We start from the raw sequence: 27,798 nt of genomic DNA, 5'->3' as shown, positions 1-27,798 counted from the left end.
ACATTCCGAACCTAATGGAATCGACGAAACTTACAAAAAGACTCATTTACCCCCGATGTTGACTTTGGTCAAAGGTCAACCATGCACTTATGAATTCTCAAAAATTCCATTTTCACACTCAAATCACATCCGAATGTCTCGGGAATCGCGTCACCCATCCCCACAAGTCAAAAATACTTTGGTAAAGCTAGGGAAAGGGTCAACAGGGGTAAAATAGTAAACATAGCCAAAACGACCTAACGGGTCGTTATAATCAATTTTATGTACATGCGCACAATTGTGACAACAGTTATGTTTGGTTGAAATTCATTTATTTTATAATTTTAGGCTAAATCCTACTGGTTTAATCCTATTATAGACATAATTTTTCTTAGCAAGACATGATATAGTTACGTTATTCTTGTCGCCTATACCTTTTCTTTCTTAAATAGTTGTGTCTAAAGCCAAGTAGATAAATCATGCATATTTTGCAGCAAAAATGCAATAGCTTGGACCATGTCTCTAAATAATTGTATCTGGTGTAAATATACCCTGATATAAAAAGGTCCAAAGGTCCAAATATACATATGTTAATGCGACTTTCATTATGTGAGTCAAATCAGATCAATTTTCCACGTTGAAGGGGCATATGAGACGAGGAAAGGTACTAGTGAGAGGCTGAGAGCTCCCATGAGCCAACATGTTATCAGAGGAAATATAAAAAATAAATCGCAGAAATTATACAAATTCAGAACTTTTCTTTTAATAAATTAATCGAGCAATGACTAATTTCATAGATTATTGCTCTGTGGATAAGGTTGTTATTTAATCATGCGCAATATTATGTTTGAGGCCTTCGCATGAATAGCGAAAGAACTCATATTTATTAATTACTTATTAACATGGAGTGTGAACAAAAAAATCCTCGAAAGGAATTCACGCCGTTCTTGCTACCGAATTTTGAAATGAAGCTTTGCAAAGGGTACCTAATAAAAAACAACTGAAGAAGCAATTGACAAAGTTTGTAAGGTGACTTAAATCCAAATTTGTAAATGAATTAATAAAGTTCAACATTCAAAGAAATGATTGAAATATAATTTGGAGGTGGAAGAATTAAGTCATATCATCTTTTCTCCTGCCTTTTTGATTTTCTCTCCATTTTCTCTTACGACCAGAATTAATTCTTTTTGTTACTTGAATCTTCTTTCATTGAGTGATTCAAATATCATCGTCGATCGGAAGATTCCAATTATATTCATCTTCAACTAGTGAAAGCCTTTTAGTACACTGTGAAATGCAAGAAAACTTTATGAGATAATCACAAGTTTTACTATTTCATTTTTTTTTTTCTTCAAATATCTAGACATCAAAAGAAGAAGGAACAAAAGGTTGTTGAACAATGCTTAGTGTTAACGTAAGAAAATAGATGTAAGGATATGTGAATTACCTTATAGAGGTTAATCATGGAACGAAATTTTATACTTCTGGGTATTCCATGCGTGATACGATAGTTTCCGTCATTTTCGTCTCTTACCAAAAGTTTTGAGCCATAATTGGTGTCATCATTGTTTAAAACACGATTAGAATTATCCAAAAGACTATTTTCACCTGTGACTCTGTTGAGCTCTTGCTCACCTTAAAATTACGCATAATTAAATGAGAGGATATGATACACATAGAACAAATTAATAACTAAAAAATTTAGTTGAGATGCAATCTAATGCCTTTATTCACTTTAGACTACAACTTCGCCCTATGCCATTTAGGTGCAGAGTTTCGATCCTAGAAAAACTCTCGTTCTTTTTCATGGCACAGATGGGAAATGAGAATGGACTGATTTAAAATTTAGAACCCACCTCTACTTTTCCATCCAAAAAAATTCAAAAAATTAACATAAGAGCCAATTTTAAGATGTAAGATCTTTAAGTACCAATGATGTCTTTTTGCTCAGGCAGTTCCTCTTCGATAGAGTCCTCCTGATCCTTTCTTGTTTTACTTCCTTTGTGTTCTTCAGATATCTCATTATGTATCACCTATAAATTCACTTTTTTTTTCTTATAAATGATTGGAGATAGAAAAATTTATTGTGGAACACTATTATCAAACTCAACGAAAAATTCTTGCTGAGGAAAGTAAAATCTTTCCTTCAAAATTAATAGGTTCAAAGTTGAAAACAAAATAAAAATATTTTCATTTAAGTAAATAGACATTAGTAACAATTAATTAATTAATTACCTCAATAAGGGAATTCAACATCGTATTCTTTGATGTTCCCTTATTCACATGGCAGTCTTCATCTTTTTTATCTTTCATCGAAAGATTCGATATGTTATCAATGCCATCGTCCATTAAAGTATGGCTAAGATTATCCGCCTGGCTATCTTCGCCAAGTCTCTCAAACTCACCTGAAAATCATGCATAATCAAATGAAAAATTGAATTGTTAATAGTATAAGTCAATTGTAAGATGTTCAAATTAATTAATTAATTACATATCATGAACAATTTTTTGCTTTTGTTTGTTAGGTAGTGTCTCCTCGAAAGTGTCCACTTGATCCTTTCTTGTTTTACCTTCATTGTGTACTTCAAATTTATGGTTGTCTAAAGTACTTGGGTGACTCCAATTATGTTCTTTTTCAGGTGATGAGATCCTATTCGTACACTGCAAAATAAAGGAAAACTTGAAGAGCTAATTAAAATAAGTATATCAACGTATTGAATTTTTTTTTTTCAATATAGTTTGGAATACCTTGTTTATGTTATCAATGGAATGGAAATTTTTGCTCCTTGGTATCCCTTGCTTCAAGCGGTAGTAGATAGCAAGTTTCGAGCCACTATGGATACACCTGAAAATCATGCAAAACCAAATGAGAGAAAATGACACATATAGACAACAATTAATTCTTTGAATCCACTGATTTAAAATTTTATGATTCGTCTCCATCTCCACATCAAAATAATTCAAAAGAATTAATATATGGCAATGTTGAAATTTTGAATTCCTTAAATACCATTGATGTCTCCTTCTTTTTCTTGTTGTTTTTCAAGTGATTCCTCCTCGAAAGAGCCTTCTTGCTCCTTTTTATTTTTGCTTCCATACCGTTCTTCGGACCTCTCATTATGTATCACCCTCTTAAAACATTCCTCTTTATTTTTGTCGAGTGACTGGAAATAGAAAATTTATTGTGCAACAGAAAGACAATGAACAATTAATTATCTAAATTCAAACATTAATGTTAATAAATCTTCCCTTAATATTAAAAGGTTCATAGTTGAATAACAAGGAAAATCAATATATGTTATGTTTGAGAGAAGAGAATAGACAAAAAGGCTTCGAAGCTATGGTGGAAAAAATAAAACAAACTTCCATTGGTCTTATTAATTATAATCCTCCAAAATTAATTAGAGATGATCCTTAAATCAAAGACAAAAGGGAAATAATTAATAAATAGAAGCTATGAAAAATTACCGTAATGTTGCGGTTAGTAATATTGGAACTATTAATTGTACACTCCAGTATTCCTTGTAGTACATGGTAATCTACATCTTTCCCCACTTTGATCGGAAGTTTCGGATTTCTCCCTTCGTTTTCATTTTCTTGTCCAGTTTGCATTTTGCGCTCCCCTTAAGAAAATGAAATATTTATTTTATCAAAGTGTCTTTATTAATGGTACTTTAAATGTTTAAATTCGACAACTAGAACTCCTTTTATAGATAATTATTACTTGATGATAAGGAGTAAAATTGAAAAAATTATTAATAGAAGTCAATGGTAAGTTGTAGAATTAATTACTTACCTTCTTGGTCCTTTTTAGGTTTACCTTCATTGTGTGCTTCAAATTTCTTGTTCTTATTGCCATCCTGTTTCTCTTTCTTTTGTAATTCGAGCATATTGAACGACACTGTGAAATACAAAAAGGCAGGATCTATCAACAATTTAATTAAATTATTTATGCATGCTCACACAAAATTAAATCTTCCCTCCATGCTAATGCGTTCAACGTTGAAAAACAAATTAAATTATATTTGACCAATTCAAGAAATTTGGAAAAAAAATACATTTTTTTTTTTGAGAAAATTACAATAGGATAATTATTATGGGTCAAAGAAGGAGCCTTGGGGAGGGGGGAATTTTTTTTTACAATCATCGTTATGCTTTGCTTAAAACAAACTTAATTAGATCGAGAATGCATTCATACAAAATTGTGGAACAAACAACTCCATAAGACATAAAGCCTTGATGTGTGTAGCAGTCAAATCAAAATCTAGAACTGAAGATAGGAAAATTCAATTTTACCACAAATTCAAGGCATAAAAGAAGTGAGAATAAACATTGCTAAATCAAAATGAACCACGTACTTTTCTTTTTTTGATGTATCCTTTGTGTGTCTATGTTTTTGATGCGAGCACTTAAAATAAATTATTGTATTTAGATGAGACTATTCATACATATCAATACACAATATGCTCTAATAATTAATTTAAAACTCTCGTTTATTCATACCGTGCACTTTAAAATCCCTTCTTGTCTTTATTTGATAAGTAGTATAGTTAAATTGCGGAAATTTAACAAACATAACGGAACAACTCAGCATCCAAGAATAGACACATAAAACGCAAGAATAGACACATAAGAATAATTCAAAAGAAATAATATAAGGCAATTATGAAATTTTAAATTTCTAAAATACCGGTGATGTCTTCTTCTCTTTCTTCTTGTTTTTCCAGTGGTTCCCCCTTGAAACAACCCTCTTGATCATTTTTCTCTTTGCATCCATTATGTTCTTCTGATCTCTCATTTTGTATCACCCTCTTACAACTTTCCTCTTTATTTTTATCGAGTGACTGGAAATAAAAAATTTATTGTGCAACGGAAAGACAATGATCAATGAATCATCTAATTCAAACATTCATGTTAAGAGAAAGTAAAATATTTGCTTAATATTAAAAGGTTCATAGTTGAATAATAAAGAAAAATCAATATATGTTATGTTTGTGAGAAGAGAAAAGAAAAAAGAAAAAAAAAGGCTTCGAAGATATGGTGGGAAAAATAAACAAACTTCCTTAGCCTTATTGATTACAATCCTCCAAAATTAATTAGAGATGGTCCTTAAATTGAAAACAAAGAAAAAATGGAAATAACTAATAGACAGAAGATATGAAAAATTACCGTAATGTAGAGGTCAATATATTGGAATTACTAATTGTACTCTCTGGTATAAAATTACCGTAATGTTGAGGTCAATAATATTGGAACAACTAATTGTACTCTCTGGTATTCCTTGTAGTACATGGTAGTTTGCCTCTTTCCCCTCTTTGATCAGAAGTTTCAGATCACTCACTTCGTTTTCCTTTGCTTGTCCAGTATGCATTTTGCACTCCCCTTAAAAAAATAAAAATTTCTTTTATCAAATTGTGTTTATTAATGGTACTTTAAATGTTTAGATTCGACCACTAGTACTCCAATTAGAAAATCATTACTTAATGATAAGAGTAAAATTGAAAGATTAATTAATATAACTCAATAGTAAGATGTAGAATTAATTAATTAATTACATACCTTCTTGGTCCTTTTCAGGTTTGCCTTCATTGTGTTCTTCAAATTTCTTGTTCTTATTGCCATCCTCTTTCTCTTTCTTTTGTACTTCAAGCATATTGAGCGATACTGTGGAATACAAAAGGCAGGATCTATCAACGAATTAATTAAATAATTTACATGCTAATGAGTTCAATTCTGAAAACCAATGAAATTATATTTGGCCAATTCAAGAAATCTGAAAAAAAAAAAATTACATATACTTCATTTTCAGAATACATTCATATAAACTTGTGGGACAAACAACTCCATAAGACATTAAGCATTGATATGTGTGGCCACCAAATCAAAATGTAGAAGTGAAGATAGGAAAATTCAATTTTACCACAAATTCAGGGCATCAAAAAAGTGGGAACAAACATTGATAAATAAAAAAGAACCACATATTTTTTGTATGTATGCTTTGTGTGTGTGTGTGTTAGATGCGAGCACTTCAAATAAATTATTGTATTTGGATGAGACTATTCATACATATCTATACTAGTAATGCTCTAATCCAATCGAAAGATAAATGAAACAAAAGAAAAAAGGAGGAAAAAAAAGTAAAGCATTTGTTAATCTTTCTACTAGTCTTCCAAAATTTATTAGAGATGGTCCATAAATTCAGAACTAGGGAAAAAAAAGGGAAAAGAATTGCAGACCTGGTCTAAAGTGATGACACTTTCTAGATCGAACCATCAATATATAGGTGAACACAAAGGCCAAAAAAGGAAAAACAATGATTAAATGACCAAATGAGATTCGGATGGACTCAAACTCACCATTACATACTCACCATTACGTAATCTGAGTCATTCATGGTAAGATAATTAATGAGTAAAAACGAATTGAATAAAATGAGGAAGTAAATCGGTATCCTCTCAGTCGCGTTATATGTCTTCTCTCGGACGCGGAATTATTTCCTCAATGCTTGAATTGAATGCCTCCTCTTGGCCGCTAAGATATTCTCCTCAAAACTTGAATTAAAACGAATAAGCAAACGAGACCGTCTTGCGTTTATGTGTCTATTCTTGGATGCTGAGTTGTTCCCTTAAAAATTATGTTTGTTAAATTTCGGCCATTTCAATTTACCCCTTATTGAATAAAGACGAGAAGGGATTTTAAAGTGCATGGTGTGAATAAACGAGAGTTTTAAATTAATTATTGTTAAGAATCCTGTTTTATGTGTTGTGGTAATAGTGATATTTAACACTAATTGAGAAAGTTATTTTTTCTTCTACTTTTTGGATTTATGTCTTATTTTGAATTTTTATAGTGTTTCATGTGTTTTTATTTTGAGTAGAATACAGATTATTCTATTTTTTATGAACTTTTTACTTAGATATTCTTTTCTAACTACCTATTCACATTCTCACATGACACTAGTAGACTCAAAAAGTTAATCACACTTTGGACTTGTATAATCAGATTTAGTACTAACTAATTTAATAAGTATCTACATTTTCCAGAGTTTGACCAAGGGAAACCAGATAGTTCTTAATAAGTTAAATTTATTCAATATTTAATTTGAACAATTCAATGTGGTCTCCAACGTTGGGTTCAAGTTGGACTATGCCTCTCCAGATATGCATGGTGACTCCTACTGAAATTGAAGATATCAGTTCTGAATTAGTGTATTGGACGCATGCTATTGTGTGTTTGTCTTAGGGGCCCATCCCACTTCTCGGTGTTGAATGGATACATTCAAAGGCTCTGGGGAAGGCTCGGTATAAACAAGGTTTCAACGTTGAAAAATGGAGCAGTCTTGGTGAGGTTTGACTCAAGCTAGTGGAAAAATGAGGTGTCACAGGGAGCGATATACAATTTTGATAACAAGACGTTCATTGTGAAGGCTTGGGATCGGGATATGGGATTTACTAAAGACGAACTATGAGCAGTCCCCATTTGGGTTAAACTGCCTAGTTTAGAATTCAAGTATTGGAGTCAAAAAGGGCTTGGACAAATAGGAAGTCTAATTGGAAAACTCCAAAGGTATCATACTGAGAAGAAGCTAGAACTCAATTTTGCAAGGCTCCTGATTAAGGTATCATCAAGGCTAAACTACCTGATAAAGTGTACTTTAGGAATGAGGGGGCAATCTAGTGGAGCAAAAATATGAACATGGAGAGGAGGATTGTAGAAAGAAGAAGATCACTCATCCAACTCAGGAACAAGGCAAGAAGGTGCAAATATAGGGAAATAAAGGGAAGTACATAAACCAAGTGATAAGGAGGCAGAGAAAGGTAAAGGGAAGGTGGAGCAAGCAAAGACTCAGCAGCCAATGGGGAAACCAAACTTTGGATGGGTCACTCTTACCAATCCTGCAAGGAATACAACATTGAGCCTGTTTGGATGGACTTAAAAAAAACAGCTTATAACCTGGAAACAGCTTATAAGTCCAAAAAAAAAAAATTGTGCTGCCCAACTTATTTTTTTTGGCTTATAAGTTATTTCTAACTTATAAGCTACTTTAGATAAGCTAAGCTAAACAGGCCCAATTATTTTTTTGGACTTATTTTAAGTACAAAATGACTTTAAGCTGGCTAACCAAACACTCAAAAAAGTTGAAAACAGCTTAAAAGCAACTTATAAGTCAATCCAAACGGGCTCATTGATGGCACAAGGTGGACATAAGAATAAGGTGCAGATTCAGGGCCAAACTTGTGGAAGTAAGAAAGTTAGTCAACAAAAAATTAAGGGGGGGGGGGGGGGAGGTGTGGGATGGGGAAGTAATCAGAACACATTTCAAGTCTTGCAGAATAGTGATTCAGAGAGAAAGCTGCCTAAGAGTCCAATTAAGAATGAGGGAGGTACTGCAACCCCTCTTCTTGGACATTGTAACGACCCGTTCTATCGTTATGAAATTTTCCCCTATTACTTCAAAAAAACACCTTCTCAAGGTTTTATTTTTTATTTTTTTATATATTTTGACCGGAAAGAATAAGTGGCGTGGTCCTGAGAAATTTTGTGTTCCCTAAGTAAATTACGGGTAAGGTTTGATCTTCAACAACTTTGGAAAATTGGTGGAAAATTCCAATTCTTTTTAAGGCAGCTCGCCCCGCTCATGTTTGGGCAACATCTGCGAGCCCTCTTTCGTGGTTCTTATTCTGCTTTTGCAGGAAGCTGACTGGATTAATAGACTCATGCCTACAGATGGTTATCCGTCGATGCAGCCTCACCTCTGCGAAGAAAGCTCCGCACTAGCGGATGTTGCTGAACAGACCTAGCATTTATTTCCCCAATTCGGGATTGGACCTCATTTCCACCCAATCTCATTTCCTTAGCTTATGTTAGAGGAAATTCAGAGGATTCCTCGAGTCCTTGGAAATGGGTAAGTTCTAACCCTCATTTCTTTAATTCATTCTAGCTTTGTTCTTCTTTCGGTTGGCATCTAGTTGTGTTTTGGTTTTGGGTGAAAAACTCCCTTTTTGTTTTGGACTTGAAAACACTAGGTGGGTAAATGACTTACATAAATTCGAGCCTTAGGTTAATGTACAAGATTAGCATATTGTTTAACTTGGGTAAGTTATTTTAACTCCTATCTCAACATTAAAATGGATTTCTCTAATGGGTTAATCTAGGTTTCTTGAACTTGGATTTTTTAGTGGATTAGAAGATTCTGTAACGACCCGTTTAGTCGTTATTGCACTTTTGACCCATTTACCCTCGTTGACCCTTCCTTGAGCCTTGTTAGTATGATTTTGACCAGTGAGGATGGGTGACACAGTTCTCGAGGTTATCGAGCAAGTTTTATTGTGAATTATGAGAATTAGAACCTTAGAGGGAAAAACCTTTGACCAATAGTTAACTTTTGGGTAAACGGACCCTTTTCAAAAATTCGTCGATTTTGTGAAGTTAATCGACCCGATTGGTCGTTATAGTACTATTGACCCTTTTACCCATGTTGACCCTTTCCCGAGGTCATCGGGCGAGTTTTAGTGTGACTTTTGGAAGTTTGAGCCTTAAAGTGAGATATGTTTGACTCAGAGTTGACTTTTGGGTAAATGAACCTTTTTTTAAATTCCGTCCATTCTAAGAAGTCCAGATGACTGTTTATGACTAGGTGAGATGTTCAGTTCAGATCCCAAGGCACTGGGAGGCGTTTTGGGACTTGGATTGGAAACTTGGCTTTAGGCCATTGGGGGTTTACTTGGCCAAATAGACCCCTGCTGGAAATTGTGAGGCCACGGATTGGTTAGTAACACGTTTTTATGTATGTTTGCATGGTTGTTTTATATCTGTGAGGCCTTGGGTGATAGTTGGATTTCGGATTGAACTTTGTCAAAACCAGGATTTTTTGGTATATTGTGTCCGCTGCAGCGACACCAAGCTCACGGTAGCGGTCCTGCTGTAGCCAGGGACCGATCGTTATAGTGTGTAGGATGGAACTATAGCGAGTCGCCTAGCGGATAGGTATCCGTTGTGGCGTACTCCCTATAGCGGAAGGTGTTACACCTCGGAAAATTTCATGTTTTCATAAGGTAGATAGACTAACGCAGTGTGAGAAGTATATAATGTTTTTATAAGTAAGAAGTAGTATTTAATGGTTCTAATTAAGATTCCCAAAGACGTTTGAGGCAAGAGAAGAAAGTTCGTTAAGAAAGGCAAAGTATACGTTGTGTTCCGGAAAGGATTTGCAAAGTACCGAGTTAATGTTGACTTAATGATGTCATAGAGAAGAGTTAGAATGCCGATCAAACGGAATGACGGGAACAACTTCGGAAAACTAGAAGTTATACGGCCAACTTATATGACCCGTATAATTTATACGGTCCGTATAAGGGACCGTATAACCTGTCCAGAGAGGGATCCTCCACTGGAAGCAATATACGGTCACACATATGGACCGTATAAGTTATATAGACCGTATGTGTGTTCGTATAATACAGTCAGGATAGATTTTAAGTTTTATAAAGGAGGCCCAAAGTTCATTTATTTCATTTCCCATTTTTCTCTCCAACACTCTCCACACCTCTAGAACATTCCACACATTTTATTTTCAAGAATACAAGGGAAATCAAGAAGCAATATCATTAATCCAAGGAAACCAAGTGCAAGGAAGCTTTTAAGGGTTGCTAGAGTCAAGAAATCTCTTTGGATTGGAGCTAGGGTTTTTCTTCAAGTGAAGCATTTTCATCCAAAACTTGCTCCTACACAATCAAAGGTGAGTTTCATGATCATCACATGTTATTTAGAATATTGAATGGTTGAAAGACTTATATTATAGAAGAAAGTGGAATATGGAGCTCAAGTGTGAAATTATGGTGTTCTTGAATAATGACTTGATTTGAACTATAGTTCTTGACGATCTTGTTGTAAATAATATCAAGAGTGTTGAAGAAGCATTGGGTGTTGACGAATACGATGTAGTGTGGTAATTTTAGTTATGGAGACTTGAAATAGAATTGGGAAAATTGAATAACGTATGATTGATGAAGATTGTTGATTATGATATTATAAAGGTTTTTATTGATGTTTGGGAGTTGTTACATCATATGGAGGAAGTAGTAGAAACAAAGGAAATGCTGCCCAATTTTCGTTAGCTTTAGCTTAAGCCTAAGCATGTTATCGATTATCTAATTATAGTACGAATTCCTTTGAATGTAGAATTACGAATTTGGAAGGAAGCGTATAGACGGCAAGTTAGAAAGGTGAAAAGGTGTGTAAGGCTAGTCCCTTTCTTTCATAAGGCATGACCCCCTGTATTGTATCTTCCATGTTTTCTATGACTTCCTTACATTCCAAAAGCTGAAATGTTCATGATTATTAATAGCTTTCTTATGAACCAGTCATGAGATATGTTATATGATAATGATGATGATTCCATAGTTGTCAAACTACATACGACACTCACATCGCTCCTAAGCCCAGAAACACTAGAGACTCACAATCGTCATGAATCTTGCGATATAACTGATAGTGATTTATATGATGGTAATTCCTATGTTGTGATCCCACTCTTGTCTCCATATTTCCCTTAATCCTAAAATGCTAGGTTTCCATGATTTCTAAAGCCCTCATGATGATGTTGATGAATGTTCTTCATGAAAATGATTACGATGGTAATTCCCCTCCCAGTGATACCCAAAGACTAAAGTCCCACATGTCCTCGTGGGATGATTGAGTTTTCCAAATGAGTCTCCATCACATTCGTGATAGTTGACCTCGTCCTATGTTGTTGTGTTATTCAAGAGTGAGACATGACAGTAATGATGACCATGATAGCGAAAATGATTGTTTCTTCAAGGTAAGATAGAATGACGACGATGGATGTATGATGATTTCAATTCTAGAAAGGCCAAAGTATAAAGCTCGTAATGTTATTGTGATACCATTGAGCTTGCCTCAAGATGGTATTAATTATGGTTGGTCTCATCTTATGTGATTGTGCCTTCCAGGTGATATAGCAGCATAATTCCCTTATTACGAATTCAGATAATATGTCTGTAATATCCTATTCCTATGGAAAACTAGAATTTACGACCTTCGAGACTCTTACGATGATATTGATAAAAGACCTCCTTAGTGATGATAATGATGATGATGGGATATATCGATCCTTGTTATGGCTGGGTACGCATGAAATGTATATGAATTTGTCGAGCCACTACGTGGCCGAATACGGATGTTGTCGAGCCACTTTGTGGCAGAATACAGATAATGTCTAAAGTGTAAGTGCGGAGACAGTATCATTATATGTATGTGCAGGCGAATTCCACAATTATTGAGAAAAGGTAAAGTAGGTATGACGAACATCTCAAAAGGTATACCTGGTCTTTTATTTTATGCCGTCCTTTACGTTTTATTTATGTTACTACCCATACCTTACATACTTAGTACATATTTCGTACTGACGTCCTTTTTCTTTTTGGACGTTGTGTTCATGCCCACAGATAGACAGAGAGGTGGCCCAGATTCCTAGGAGCTAGTCAGCAGGCTTACAGGAGCACTCCATTACTTCGGAGGTGCAATTTTGATGTATTATTTTGTACATATATTTGGGAATGACGGGGCCCTGTCCCGTCTTTATGTCTAGTACTCCAGTAGAGGCTCGTGGATACGTGCGTGTGGGTACTCGATGTCCCATGATGATCATATTATATATTGTACATCATTTTTATAGCCCGAGGGGCTTATGCATACGAATGTAGATATGTTTTGGAAATGATGATGGTTCCCTTATGGCTAGCTGTGTTGAAATTAATAAATGCATTCAGATGATTATGATGATTAGTATAATGGGTGGTGCTCGTTAGTCAGCTCCGAGTACCCGTTATGGCCCCTAGTCGAGTCGTGACAAAAGTGATATCAGAGCAGTTCCGTCCTAGGGTATGTGTACGAGCCGTGTCTAGTAGAGTCTTGTTTATGGGTGTGAAGTGTGCCACACTTATAAACAAGAGGCTGCAGGACATTTAGGAATTATTGACCTTCTTTCTCATGATAGATGGTGCGATAAATCCTTGGTATAAGAATTTCCTTTTCCTTAATGATGTGTTTTGTTTTCAGTGATGCTTGTAAAGAGAAAAGCTACAGCAACCCAAAGGGCAAGGCAGTGATAGATAGGGATATAGAGGAGGATAAGTCTCCTACTGAGATTCCATGTTGATCCTCTCATTCAGTGCCTGATTCAGAGGAGCATGAAGAAGCCTCAGCTCTAGCTCCAGTGCCTCCAGTCTCTCCTCCAGGAGCCTCGGGCCAGCAGATGACGGAGGCTATACAATTATTGACCCAGTTAGTCACCGCTCAGGCCCAACGACAAGGTATGGGTCACGGTGATAGAGTTGTGAGTGCTAGAGCCCGTGATTTTATTAGTTTGAACCCTCCAGAATTTTATGGGTCAAAACCAGATGAGGATCCGCAGAGCTTTATACATGAATTGTTGAGAACGTTGCAGATAATACATGCTTCAGATGTTGAGTCGGTAGAGTTGGCCTCCTATAGATTACGGGATGTTGCGGTACATTGGTATACAGTTTGGATGTCTTCTAGAGGAGTTAATGCCCCTCCCCCAGTACGGCAAGGGTTTGTGGATGCTTTCCTCCGACACTATTTGTCGCTAGAGGTTCGACGAGCTAGAGCGGATAGGTTCCTGAATCTTAGGCCAGGGAATATGAGTGGCCGAGAGTGTAGCCTCTACTTTAATTCCTTGGCTAGGTTCACTCCAGCCATGGTAGATGATATGGGAGACCGCGTACACTGGTTTGTGAGTGGTTTAGGGCCACATTTGATGGGTGAGTGTTTGAGAGCTTCACTTCAGGACAGTATGGATATTTCTCACATCCAGGCCCATACCTAGAATTTGGAAGAACAGTAGCAACGGCAACAGCGGGAAGAGGAGCGTGAGTATGAGGGGGATTATAGTAAGAGGTACAGATCCTCGGGTCCTACTAGTGAACCTGGAGTAGGCCAGAGGCAGCATCATTCTAGACACACATGCTACTCAACGACTAGTGCACCTTCACGACTTGCAGGCCAGAGGTCCGACCACCCTATTCGTTCTAAACCGGGTCGGAGTTTCAAGGAGTTGGGTTCTCAGTATAGGAGTGATTCAGGCCAGATGAGACCATCTATACCACAATGTACCCAGTGCGGTAAGCTACATTGGGGACAGTGCTGATTGGGTTTGGATGTTTGCTATGTTTGCGGCCAGTCAGGTCATATTATGAGGGAGTGCCCATTTCGAGGTGGTAGGCGTGCGGTTCATCCCACAGGATCCACAGCTGGTTCTTCATCATCCATGCGCCCTCCGGGGCAAGGCTCCCAGACACTAGTAGGTCAGGGTAGGGGCAGCGGGGGAGCCCCTTGTTTAAGTGCTCCTCAGCACCGTATGTATGCATTAGCTGAGCGTCATGATCTAGAGTCTTTCCCCAATGTTGTCATAGGTATATCTGTATCTTTGATAAAGTGAAATATTTAAATTAAGCAAGTATGAATTGAGAGGTTTTAAGTAATTGGTAAATCATGATATGTTGTAGTAACAATGTTTATACATCCTCGAGGATAGTATTGATCCATAATCTGCAATTTTCATGAGACACTTTTTAAAGTAATACCGATGAGACCAAAAAAAAAGGGGGTTGTAAGGATGATAGTATTCAAGGTTGAGAGAAGCAAGGTATGGAGAGCAGAACTTCCAAGATAGTTATTGTTTGAATGTTAGAGAAAAGATAAGGTTAGTTAGAAAAAAGTAAGAGAATGATGTACGCTAACGAGTAAGTTGGTTACCAATGAAAGCTTTCCTTATTGTATAGGCTATAGTGTCAATATTTTTTGTAAAGATACAGTGTAAATAAAATATACGAGACATGAGTTATAGCACTTTAGAAGTTTACCATTACAGGACTATTGAGCTAGTAATACGAGGCTGCATAGTCAACGAAGAAAATGAGATGTTCTAAAGGAATTAATTGTATGGTGGAAAAGGGAATGGGAAAGGTATAGGTGGATATAAAATGCGTCCTCATTTGACGAGATGAACTTGTAGTCTAAGAGAGACTTGTCTAAAGAAAGAGTGTTCAGGTAATGAAGAAGAGAGAGAATATTAATAATCAGACACATCTGTTTTGGAAAATAGAGTTGGGTACTAAATACTGTGTTTGTCTTAGGGGCCCATCCCACTTCTCGGTGTTGAATGGATACATTCAAAGGCTCTGGGGAAGGCTCGGTATAAACAAGGTTTCAACGTTGAAAAATGGAGCAGTCTTGGTGAGGTTTGACTCAAGCTAGTGGAAAAATGAGGTGTCACAGGGAGCGATATACAATTTTGATAACAAGACGTTCATTGTGAAGGCTTGGGATCGGGATATGGGATTTACTAAAGACGAACTATGAGCAGTCCCCATTTGGGTTAAACTGCCTAGTTTAGAATTCAAGTATTGGAGTCAAAAAGGGCTTGGACAAATAGGAAGTCTAATTGGAAAACTCCAAAGGTATCATACTGAGAAGAAGCTAGAACTCAATTTTGCAAGGCTCCTGATTAAGGTATCATCAAGGCTAAACTACCTGATAAAGTGTACTTTAGGAATGAGGGGGCAATCTAGTGGAGCAAAAATATGAACATGGAGAGGAGGATTGTAGAAAGAAGAAGATCACTCATCCAACTCAGGAACAAGGCAAGAAGGTGCAAATATAGGGAAATAAAGGGAAGTACATAAACCAAGTGATAAGGAGGCAGAGAAAGGTAAAGGGAAGGTGGAGCAAGCAAAGACTCAGCAGCCAATGGGGAAACCAAACTTTGGATGGGTCACTCTTACCAATCCTGCAAGGAATACAACATTGAGCCTGTTTGGATGGACTTAAAAAAAACAGCTTATAACCTGGAAACAGCTTATAAGTCCAAAAAAAAAAAATTGTGCTGCCCAACTTATTTTTTTTGGCTTATAAGTTATTTCTAACTTATAAGCTACTTTAGATAAGCTAAGCTAAACAGGCCCAATTATTTTTTTGGACTTATTTTAAGTACAAAATGACTTTAAGCTGGCTAACCAAACACTCAAAAAAGTTGAAAACAGCTTAAAAGCAACTTATAAGTCAATCCAAACGGGCTCATTGATGGCACAAGGTGGACATAAGAATAAGGTGCAGATTCAGGGCCAAACTTGTGGAAGTAAGAAAGTTAGTCAACAAAAAATTAAGGGGGGGGGGGGGGGGAGGTGTGGGATGGGGAAGTAATCAGAACACATTTCAAGTCTTGCAGAATAGTGATTCAGAGAGAAAGCTGCCTAAGAGTCCAATTAAGAATGAGGGAGGTACTGCAACCCCTCTTCTTGGACATTGTAACGACCCGTTCTATCGTTATGAAATTTTCCCCTATTACTTCAAAAAAACACCTTCTCAAGGTTTTATTTTTTATTTTTTTATATATTTTGACCGGAAAGAATAAGTGGCGTGGTCCTGAGAAATTTTGTGTTCCCTAAGTAAATTACGGGTAAGGTTTGATCTTCAACAACTTTGGAAAATTGGTGGAAAATTCCAATTCTTTTTAAGGCAGCTCGCCCCGCTCATGTTTGGGCAACATCTGCGAGCCCTCTTTCGTGGTTCTTATTCTGCTTTTGCAGGAAGCTGACTGGATTAATAGACTCATGCCTACAGATGGTTATCCGTCGATGCAGCCTCACCTCTGCGAAGAAAGCTCCGCACTAGCGGATGTTGCTGAACAGACCTAGCATTTATTTCCCCAATTCGGGATTGGACCTCATTTCCACCCAATCTCATTTCCTTAGCTTATGTTAGAGGAAATTCAGAGGATTCCTCGAGTCCTTGGAAATGGGTAAGTTCTAACCCTCATTTCTTTAATTCATTCTAGCTTTGTTCTTCTTTCGGTTGGCATCTAGTTGTGTTTTGGTTTTGGGTGAAAAACTCCCTTTTTGTTTTGGACTTGAAAACACTAGGTGGGTAAATGACTTACATAAATTCGAGCCTTAGGTTAATGTACAAGATTAGCATATTGTTTAACTTGGGTAAGTTATTTTAACTCCTATCTCAACATTAAAATGGATTTCTCTAATGGGTTAATCTAGGTTTCTTGAACTTGGATTTTTTAGTGGATTAGAAGATTCTGTAACGACCCGTTTAGTCGTTATTGCACTTTTGACCCATTTACCCTCGTTGACCCTTCCTTGAGCCTTGTTAGTATGATTTTGACCAGTGAGGATGGGTGACACAGTTCTCGAGGTTATCGAGCAAGTTTTATTGTGAATTATGAGAATTAGAACCTTAGAGGGAAAAACCTTTGACCAATAGTTAACTTTTGGGTAAACGGACCCTTTTCAAAAATTCGTCGATTTTGTGAAGTTAATCGACCCGATTGGTCGTTATAGTACTATTGACCCTTTTACCCATGTTGACCCTTTCCCGAGGTCATCGGGCGAGTTTTAGTGTGACTTTTGGAAGTTTGAGCCTTAAAGTGAGATATGTTTGACTCAGAGTTGACTTTTGGGTAAATGAACCTTTTTTTAAATTCCGTCCATTCTAAGAAGTCCAGATGACTGTTTATGACTAGGTGAGATGTTCAGTTCAGATCCCAAGGCACTGGGAGGCGTTTTGGGACTTGGATTGGAAACTTGGCTTTAGGCCATTGGGGGTTTACTTGGCCAAATAGACCCCTGCTGGAAATTGTGAGGCCACGGATTGGTTAGTAACACGTTTTTATGTATGTTTGCATGGTTGTTTTATATCTGTGAGGCCTTGGGTGATAGTTGGATTTCGGATTGAACTTTGTCAAAACCAGGATTTTTTGGTATATTGTGTCCGCTGCAGCGACACCAAGCTCACGGTAGCGGTCCTGCTGTAGCCAGGGACCGATCGTTATAGTGTGTAGGATGGAACTATAGCGAGTCGCCTAGCGGATAGGTATCCGTTGTGGCGTACTCCCTATAGCGGAAGGTGTTACACCTCGGAAAATTTCATGTTTTCATAAGGTAGATAGACTAACGCAGTGTGAGAAGTATATAATGTTTTTATAAGTAAGAAGTAGTATTTAATGGTTCTAATTAAGATTCCCAAAGACGTTTGAGGCAAGAGAAGAAAGTTCGTTAAGAGGCAGCATCATTCTAGACACACATGCTACTCAACGACTAGTGCACCTTCACGACTTGCAGGCCAGAGGTCCGACCACCCTATTCGTTCTAAACCGGGTCGGAGTTTCAAGGAGTTGGGTTCTCAGTATAGGAGTGATTCAGGCCAGATGAGACCATCTATACCACAATGTACCCAGTGCGGTAAGCTACATTGGGGACAGTGCTGATTGGGTTTGGATGTTTGCTATGTTTGCGGCCAGTCAGGTCATATTATGAGGGAGTGCCCATTTCGAGGTGGTAGGCGTGCGGTTCATCCCACAGGATCCACAGCTGGTTCTTCATCATCCATGCGCCCTCCGGGGCAAGGCTCCCAGACACTAGTAGGTCAGGGTAGGGGCAGCGGGGGAGCCCCTTGTTTAAGTGCTCCTCAGCACCGTATGTATGCATTAGCTGAGCGTCATGATCTAGAGTCCTTCCCCAATGTTGTCATAGGTATATCTGTATCTTTGATAAAGTGAAATATTTAAATTAAGCAAGTATGAATTGAGAGGTTTTAAGTAATTGGTAAATCATGATATGTTGTAGTAACAATGTTTATACATCCTCGAGGATAGTATTGATCCATAATCTGCAATTTTCATGAGACACTTTTTAAAGTAATACCGATGAGACCAAAAAAAAAGGGGGTTGTAAGGATGATAGTATTCAAGGTTGAGAGAAGCAAGGTATGGAGAGCAGAACTTCCAAGATAGTTATTGTTTGAATGTTAGAGAAAAGATAAGGTTAGTTAGAAAAAAGTAAGAGAATGATGTACGCTAACGAGTAAGTTGGTTACCAATGAAAGCTTTCCTTATTGTATAGGCTATAGTGTCAATATTTTTTGTAAAGATACAGTGTAAATAAAATATACGAGACATGAGTTATAGCACTTTAGAAGTTTACCATTACAGGACTATTGAGCTAGTAATACGAGGCTGCATAGTCAACGAAGAAAATGAGATGTTCTAAAGGAATTAATTGTATGGTGGAAAAGGGAATGGGAAAGGTATAGGTGGATATAAAATGTGTCCTCATTTGACGAGATGAACTTGTAGTCTAAGAGAGACTTGTCTAAAGAAAGAGTGTTCAGGTAATGAAGAAGAGAGAGAATATTAATAATCAGACACATCTGTTTTGGAAAATAGAGTTGGGTACTAAATACTGTTACGGTGATGAAATGGGAATATGAATGATAGGAGAAGGGTGTAGTAAGAAGGTCAACAATGAAGTGGTAAAGAGGATTGAATAAGAAGGTACTCGAAGAAAATAATAGACTAAGACGGGAAGTTAAGTGGAATAGCCGCCACGAGCTAATTGAAATGAGGATAAACTATTTAAAAGCATACGAAAGTTTAACGATAGTGACCCTCGGTATCGCATTGTTGAGATGTGGAAATTCTTTTTGAAAGAGTCATGAAAATTTTTAAGAGATTTCCTGAGAATACACGCGGGATGATTTAGAGAGCTTAATTAACTTATCTCCAGAATTGGAATTGGTAAATTCGGACTTTCATATGTCCATGCTTCGCAAGTGCATTGATAATTTCCCATAGTTGTACCAAGTAATGATATTTGAATTACAGAACAATTATAATACGAGAAGTTCCTACTGCCCTCCCAAATAGCTCCAGGTTATGAATTAAGAACTAGAAATGTAAGCTTGATAAAGGTATTATGAAAGGATGCGAAGATGAAAGAGATCACCTGGAAAACAAAAGAAGATATGCAGTTAGGTACCCAAATTGTTTCTGCTCTGAGAGAGGGTACAGACAGAGACACCATTGTCCCCAGGTATATAATACTTCTTTAAATGATTTCTTGGTTGTGTGTGGCCATTGTTGATATTATTGTTGTGGCCCTATGAGGCATGACATATTTTAGGTTGCTGTGACAGAAAGGTAGTGCCATATTATAGGGGAAATCTGGCGAAATTTCAGTAGAATTTCTGGGAACTTAACATTCGAGGACGAATGTTTTTAAAGGGGGAAGAATGTTACACCTCAGAAAATTTCATGTTGTCATAAGGTAGATAGACTAACACAATGTTAGAAGTATATGATGTTTTTATAAGTAAGAAGTAGTATTTAATGGTTCTAATTAAGATTCCCAAAGACGTTCGAGGCAAGAGAAGAAAGTTCGTTAAGAAAGGTGAAGTATACGTTGTGTTCCGGAAAGGATTTGCAAAGTACCGAGTTAATGTTGACTTAATGATGTCTTACAGAAGAGTTATAACACCCCTTAGATTGTTAATGAAGTGTTAAACAAGTGTTAAGAAGGTTCCATAAGGATCGGAGATCAAACGGAACGACGAGAACAACTTCGGAAAACTGGAAGTTATACGGCCAACTTATACGGCCCGTATAATTTATACAGTCCGTATAAGGGACTGTATAACCTATCCAGAGAGGGGTCCTCCACTGGAAGAAATATATGGTCACACATACAGACAGTATAAGTTATACGGACCGTATATGTGTCCGTATAATACCATCAGGACCTATTTTAAGTTTTATAAAGAAGGCCCCAAGTTCTTTTATTTCATTTCCCATTTTTCTCTCCAACACTCTCCACACCTCTAGAACATTCCACATATTTCATATTCAAGAATACAAGGGAAATCAAGAAGCAATATCATTAATCCAAGGAAACCAAGTGCAAGGAAGCTCTTAAGGGTTGCTAGATTCAAGAAATCTCTTTGGATTGGAGCTAGGGTTTTTCTTCAAGTGAAGCATTTTCATCCAAAACTTGCTCCTACACAATCAAAGGTGAGTTTCATGATCATCACATGTTATTTATAATATTGAATGGTTGAAAGACTTAGATTATGGAAGAAAGTCGAATATGGAGCTCAAGTGTGAAATTATGGTGTTCTTGAATAATGACTTGATTTGAACTATAGTTCTTGACAATCTTGTTGTAAATGATGTCAAGAGTGTTGAAGAAGCATTGGGGTGTTGACGAATACGATGTAGTGTGGTAATTTTAGTTATGGATGACTTGAAATAGAATTGGGAAAATTGAATAACGTATGGTTGATGAAGATTGTTGATTATGATATTATGAAGGTTGTTATTGATGTTTGGGAGTTGTTACATCATATGGCGGAAGTTGTAGAAACAAAGGAAATGATGCCCAATTTTCGTTAGCTTTAGCTTAAGCCTAAGCATGTTATCGATTATCTAATTATAGTACGAATTTCTTTGAATGTAGAATTACGAATTTTGAAGGAAGCGTATAGCCGGCAAGTTAGAAAGGCGAAAAGGTGTGTAAGGCTAGTCCCTTTCTTTCATAAGGCATGACCCCCTGTATTGTATCTTCCATGTATTCTATGACTTCTTTACATTCCAAAAGCTGAAATGTTCATGATTATTAATAGCTTTCTTATGAACCAGTCACGAGATATGTTCTATGATTATGATGATGATTCCATTGTTGTCACACTAAATACGACACTCACAACGCTTCTAAGCCCTGAAACACTAGAGACTCACAATCTTCATGAACCTTGCGATATAATTGATAGTGATTCATATGATGGTAATTCCTATGTTGTGATCCCACACTTTTCTCTATATTGCCCTTACTCCTAAAATGCTAGGTTTCCATGATTTCTAAAGCCCTCATGATGATGTTGATGAATGTTCTTCATGACAATGGTTACGATGGTAATTCCCCTCCCAGTGATACCCAAAGACTAAAGTCCCACATGTCCTCGTGGGATGATTGAGTTTGCCAAATGAGTCTTCATCACATTCGTGATAGTTGACCTCGTCCTATGTTATTGTTTTATTCAAGAGTGAGACATGACAGTAATGATGACCATGATAGCGAAAATGATTGTTTCTTCAAGGTAAGATAGAATGACGACGATGGATATATGATGATTTCAATTCTAGAAAGGCTGAAGTGTAAAGCTCGTAATGTTATCGTGATACCATTGAGCTTGCCACAAGATGGTATTAATTATGGTTGGTCTCATCTTATGTGATTGTGCCTTCCAGGTGATATAGAAGCATAATTCCCTTATTACGAATTCAGTTAATATGTCTGAAATATCCTATTCCTACGGAAAACTAGAATTTACGACCTTCAAGACTCTTACGATGATATTGATAAAAGACCTCCGTAGTGATGATAATGATGATGATGGGATATACCGAGCCTTGTTATGGCCGAGTGCGCATGACATATATATGAATATGTTGAGCCACTACGTGGCCGAATACAGATGTTGTCGAGCCACTACGTGGCTGAATACGGATGCTGTCGAGCCACTACGTGGCCGAATACGTATGCTGTCGAGCCACTACGTGGCCGAATACGGATGCTGTCGAGCTATTACGTGGCCGAATACGGATGCTGTCGAGCCACTACGTGACCGAATATGGATGCTTTCGAGCCACTATATGGCATAATACGGATAATGTCTAAAGTGTAAGTGCGGATACGGTATCATTATATGTATATGCAGGCACATTCCACGATACTTGTGGAAAGGTAAAGTAGGTATGACGAACATCTCAAAAGGTATACCTGGTCTTTTATTTTATGCCGTCCTTCACATTTTATTTATGTTATTACCCATGCCTTACATACTCAATACATATTTCGTACTGAAGTCCTTTTTCTTTTTGGACACTGTGTTCCTGCCCACAGGTAGACAGGGAGGTGGCCCAGATTCCTAGGAGCTACTCAGCAGGCTTACAGGAGCACTCCATTACGTCGGAGGTGCAATTTTGATGTATTATTTTGTGCATATATTTGGGCATGACGGGGCCCTGTCCCGTCTTTATGTCTAGTACTCCAGTAGAGGCTCGTAGATACGTGCGTGTGGATAGTCGATGTCCCATGATGATCATATTGTGTATTGTATATCATTTTGATAGCTCGAGGGGCTTATGCAGACGAATGTAGATATGTTTTGGAAATGATGATGGTTCTCTTATGGCTAGTTGTGTTGAAATTAATAAATGCATTCAGATGAGTATGATGATTAGTATAATGGGTGGTGCTCGGTAGTCAGCTCCGAGTACCCGTCATGGTCCCTAGTCGGGTCGTGACAACTTCCCCCTCTTACCGAACCTCATAACACCCTGAGCTGCCAAAAGCTTGGCCTGAATAACTCATTCTATCAAAGGACTCTCTCAATAGATCCGTGCTGCAAGGTCGAGCCTCAAATCCATCAAACTAACCAACCGAAGATCTGCACCTCCTACCATACAAGGCTTTAAAGGCGCCATGCCAATACTCAAATGATAACTGTTGTTGCACGCAAACTCCACTAATAGTAAGTGCTGATCCCAATGGCTACCAAAATCAACAACACACGCTTTCAATATGTCCTCGAGCACCTGAATGGTCCGCTCGGACTGGCCATTGGTCTGGAGATGAAAGGCTATACTAAGATCCAATTAGGTACCCAACTCTGTATGAAACACCCTCCAAAAACGGGAAGTGAAGATAGTACCTCAACCAGATACAACAGAAATGGGGGCCCTATGCAATCTCACAATATCCCAAGTGTACACCTTGGCTAACTTCTCCGTAGTATAGGAAACCTGAACTAGAACAAAGTGTGCGGACTTAGTCAACCGATCAACTATTACCCAAATGGAGTCAAACTTGCCATGGGTCATCAAAAGACTAATGACAAAATCCATAGTAATCCTCTCCCACTTCCACTCGGGAGTGGGCATCCTCTGAAGCACCCAATCGGGTCGCTGGTGCTCATACTTTACATGCTGACAATTCCCACACTTAGCCACAAAATCAACTATATCCTTCTTCATCTGACACCACTAACAGTGTTGTCTTAAATCACAATACATCTTAGTCACCCCCGGATGAATGGAATAGCGAGAGCTATGAGCCTCAGACAAGATCAACTGAATCAAATTACCAACACGAGGAATGCACACGCGTCCTCTAATCCTCAAAATGCCCTCAGAATCAATCAAGGCCTCCTTGGCCTCACCCCTCAAAACTCTATCTTGAATCTTGCTCGACTGAGCATCGTCAAACTGGTGAGTCCTGATCCGATCCAATAAAGACGACCTCGCCTCAGTACAAGCCAAAATCCTGCCCGGGGCTGAAATATCAAGGCGAACAAAACTGTTGGCCAGAGTCTGAACCTCCATGGCCAACGAACGCTCAGAAACAATCAATCGGGCTAAACTCCCCATACTCATTGCCTTACGACTCAAGACAATAGCCGCCACATTGGCTTTTCCGAGATCATAAAGAATAGAGATGTCATAGTCCTTCAGGAGCTCCATCCATCGGCCCTACCTGGAATTAAGATCTCTTTGGGTAAACACATGCTGAAGACTACGGTGATTCGGTGAAAACATCACAATGAACACCGTACAAATAATGCCTCTAAATCTTCAAGGCGAAGACCACAACCAACAACTCCAGATCATGAGTAGGGTAATTCTTTTCATGAACCTTCCACTGACAGGAAGCATAAGCTATCACTCTACCCTCCTGCATCAACACAGTACCCAAGCCCATACAGGAGGCATCACAATAGACAACGAAATCCTTACCCTCCACGGGTAATGCTAAGATCGAAGCTATAGTCAAAATAAGCTTGAGCTTTTGAAAGGTCTCCTCATAATCATCTGTCCACTGGAAGGGAACATCCTTCTTAGTCAATCTGATCAAAGATGAAGCAATAGTAGCAAAACCTTCACAAAGCGATGGTAATAGCTGGCCAAACCCACAAAACTACGAATCTCAGTAACAGTAGTGGGCCTCGCCCAACCCCTTACAGGCTCAATCTTCTGTGGGTCAACCATAATCCCATCCTTAGACACAACATGGCCCAAGAATGCTACAGACTCCAACCAGAACTCACAATTAGAAAACTTAGCAAATAGGCTATGTTTATTCAACAACCCAAGAACAGAACGAAGATGGTTTTCATGCTCATCTCTACTCTTGGAATACACCAAGATGTCATCAATAAACAAAATCACGAAGGAATCAAGGAATGGCCTAAAGATTCCATTCATCAATGTCATAAATGCAGCCGGGGCATTGGTAAGCCCAAAAGACATCACTAGAAACTCATAATGGTGATATCTCGTTTGAAAGCCGTCTTCGGAATATCCTCCGCCCTGATCTTCAACTGGTGATAGCCGAAACGCAAATCAATCTTCGAAAACACCAAAGCACCCTGAAGCTGGTCAAACAGATCATCAATACGAGGTATAAGGCACTTGTTCTGAATAGTGACCTTGTTCAGCTAGTGATAATCAATGCACATCATCATAGTCCTATCCTTCTTCTTCACAAACAACACAGGAGCACCCCAAGGGAAGACACTCAGTCTAATGAATCCCTTGCTCAACAAATTTTGTAACTGCTCCTTAATCTCCCTCAACTCGGTAGGTGCCATCTGATATAACGGAATAGAAATAGGACGAGTGCCCGGATCCAAGTCAATACAGAAATCATTGTCTTGATCAAGTGGCATACCTGGCAGATCTGATGGGAATACCTCCGCGAACTCACTCACAATAGCAATAGACTCAAGGGGTGGAGATGCAACAGTCGTATCACGAATATGAGCCAAATAGGCTAAACACCCCTTACTTACTAATTAACTTCTTCACCTGAAAGAAGGAAATGATCTTCATCGAAGCGGGACAAGGAATACCCCTCCACTTGAGCCTAGGGATGCCTGGCATGGCTAAGGTGACTATCTTGGCGTGACAGTTCAGGATCGCGTGATAAGCAGAAAGCTAGGACATACCTAATATAACATCAAAGTCCACCATATCGAGAATCATCAAATCTACCCAAGTGTCATACCCCATAAAAGCAACAAAACAAGACCAGTAGACTCGATCAACAATCACAGAATCTTCGACCAGAGTAGACACATGAACAGGTATATCTATGCTATCACGAGGAAAATCCCAACCGACAGCACTAAATGTAGATACATACGAATAGGTGGATCGAGGATCAAATAACACACATGCTTCTCTATAATGGATGCAAATGGTACCTGAAATCACAGCATCTGAGGCCTCTACCTCACGCCTACCAGTAAATGAGTAACAATGGGCTCTACCACGCCTCCCCTGAGATCCTCCTTTGGCACTCTGAGAACAACCTCTAGATCCATGAGAAGCACCGCGGCCTGACTGAGCATCATCCCTCTAAGAAGCCTCATCTCGACCACCAGATGATGTCGGAGTCCTCGACGGCTGAAAATCCCACCTAGGTCAGGGATATCTCCTAGCAACATGCCCAACCTCTCCATAAGAATAACGGGTAGTAGGAGACAAATGCTGATACACAGGTGCTGAACACCCGAATGAAGCAGCCCTGTCCACTAGTTTGGAGAACGAACTCTCAGAAGCTCTCTGCTTTGGTGGCTCACTAGGGGAAGCCTATAACGCTGAATGCACAAAACGACCGATATATGGCTGATGCAGCCTCGAACGCTGACTGGCGCCCCTCGAACCAGAACCCCAAAAATGCAATCTAACACTGTCTCTTGTCACTACCACCGAAAGCACGGGCCTTAGCCCCCTCAACCATAGAAGCATGCTCGATAATGGACAAGGAAGCCCCCATAGACTACATCTGAAGACAAGGAATCTGTAGAAAGCCAATTAGTCCCCCAACAAAATTCCTGATCCTATCGGCTTCAGTAGGGATAAAAGGAGTAGACTAGCGGGCCAAATATAGAAAGTGGGTCACATAGGACTCCAAAGACATGCCCCTCCTCTCAAAATGCAAATACTCCTCCCTATGTGCCTCTCGCAAAGACCGGGGCACATACTTCTCAAGGTAAGGCCCGGTAATACTAAGTCCAGCTTAAAGAAGGGGAACCCTCATGTCTGCAAGCCATGAAATACCTCCACCACGTCTTCGCATCGCTGTGAAACTGGTAGGACACATAATCAACCCTGTGGGTCTCCACGATCCTCATCCGGTGCAGCAACTCCTGTATATCAAGAATAAACTCATAAGTATCCTCAGACGAAGTGCCAGCAAACCTCGGTGGCTCTAACTTCTTAAATCTCCCAACAAGGTCCTGATGGGACGCAGTCATAACAGCGCCCTCCATGGGCCTAATATCATCACCAGGAGCGGGTATCATATCAATGCGATGAGCCATAGCTACGGCGGGATATGCTACCCGCGTAGTTCCCTGCTCAGTGGTCTGCGCCCTTACTCTGGTCTGTGAACCCCCACCGGGAGTAGTAACACTAGCTGCGCCTGCTGGGCATCAAGTTGAAGTAGAACCTTGGCCATAGTGTCATGCTTAACCTGATCAAAAGTAACCTCAGGTTGTGTCTATGCTGGGGCACAGCATCCTCTGCGGCTTTGCCTCGATCCGGCTGATACTTGGGCTTGGGAGACGGAGACCTCTCCCGCTGCTGCCCTACCGTAGGAGCCCTGCCCCTGGCTAGGGTAGCCCCGCGGTCTCTCGCTCTGCCGCGCCCTCTTGCTGTCGCTCACCCTCGGGTGCCACCGTAGCTGCTGGCTCTGGCACCTGACCTTGGGCCGTAATATCTCGAGTCCTCACCATCTGTGAGAGAAGAGATAAGAATCAGATACCAATTGGAATAAAGTAGCATGAAAAAACTAAAGAAGGTGAGATTTTCTAAATGTTCTATAGACTCTCGCAGATAAATACGGAGCTCATCGTACCGATTAACGAGAC

At 38.7% G+C, this 27,798-nt stretch overlaps 1 protein-coding gene across 7 annotated transcripts in view; it reads right to left on the bottom strand.

The window, feature by feature from the left end:
- Positions 1 to 868: 868 nt before the first annotated feature.
- Positions 869 to 27,798, bottom strand: part of LOC132626352 (uncharacterized) — a 43,852-nt gene continuing 16,922 nt past the window's right edge. For 2 of the 7 annotated variants that reach the window (XM_060341188.1, XM_060341192.1), the window contains 10 exons: positions 26,128 to 27,663; positions 5,539 to 5,643; positions 5,207 to 5,361; positions 4,670 to 4,823; positions 3,776 to 3,880; positions 3,448 to 3,602; positions 2,990 to 3,143; positions 2,728 to 2,824; positions 2,550 to 2,640; positions 1,294 to 2,384 (listed from right to left, as the gene is read on the bottom strand). In XM_060341188.1, the coding sequence (XP_060197171.1) occupies positions 2,781 to 2,824; positions 2,990 to 3,143; positions 3,448 to 3,602; positions 3,776 to 3,880; positions 4,670 to 4,823; positions 5,207 to 5,361; positions 5,539 to 5,632 (861 nt within the window). In that variant the 5' untranslated portion in view covers positions 5,633 to 5,643; positions 26,128 to 27,663 and the 3' untranslated portion in view covers positions 1,294 to 2,384; positions 2,550 to 2,640; positions 2,728 to 2,780. Of the gene's footprint in view, positions 1,267 to 1,293; positions 2,385 to 2,549; positions 2,641 to 2,727; positions 2,825 to 2,989; positions 3,144 to 3,447; positions 3,603 to 3,775; positions 3,881 to 4,669; positions 4,824 to 5,206; positions 5,362 to 5,538; positions 5,644 to 26,127; positions 27,664 to 27,798 lie in introns of those variants that run through there. The other 5 variants (XM_060341193.1, XM_060341190.1, XM_060341189.1 and 2 more) reach the window with 5 other exon arrangements.

The sequence above is a fragment of the Lycium barbarum genome, chromosome 2 (genome assembly GCF_019175385.1).
Source record: "Lycium barbarum isolate Lr01 chromosome 2, ASM1917538v2, whole genome shotgun sequence".
Lineage (NCBI taxonomy): Eukaryota > Viridiplantae > Streptophyta > Magnoliopsida > Solanales > Solanaceae > Lycium > Lycium barbarum.
Note: the sequence above shows the minus strand (reverse complement) of the source record. Positions and strands in the feature narration are given on the sequence as shown.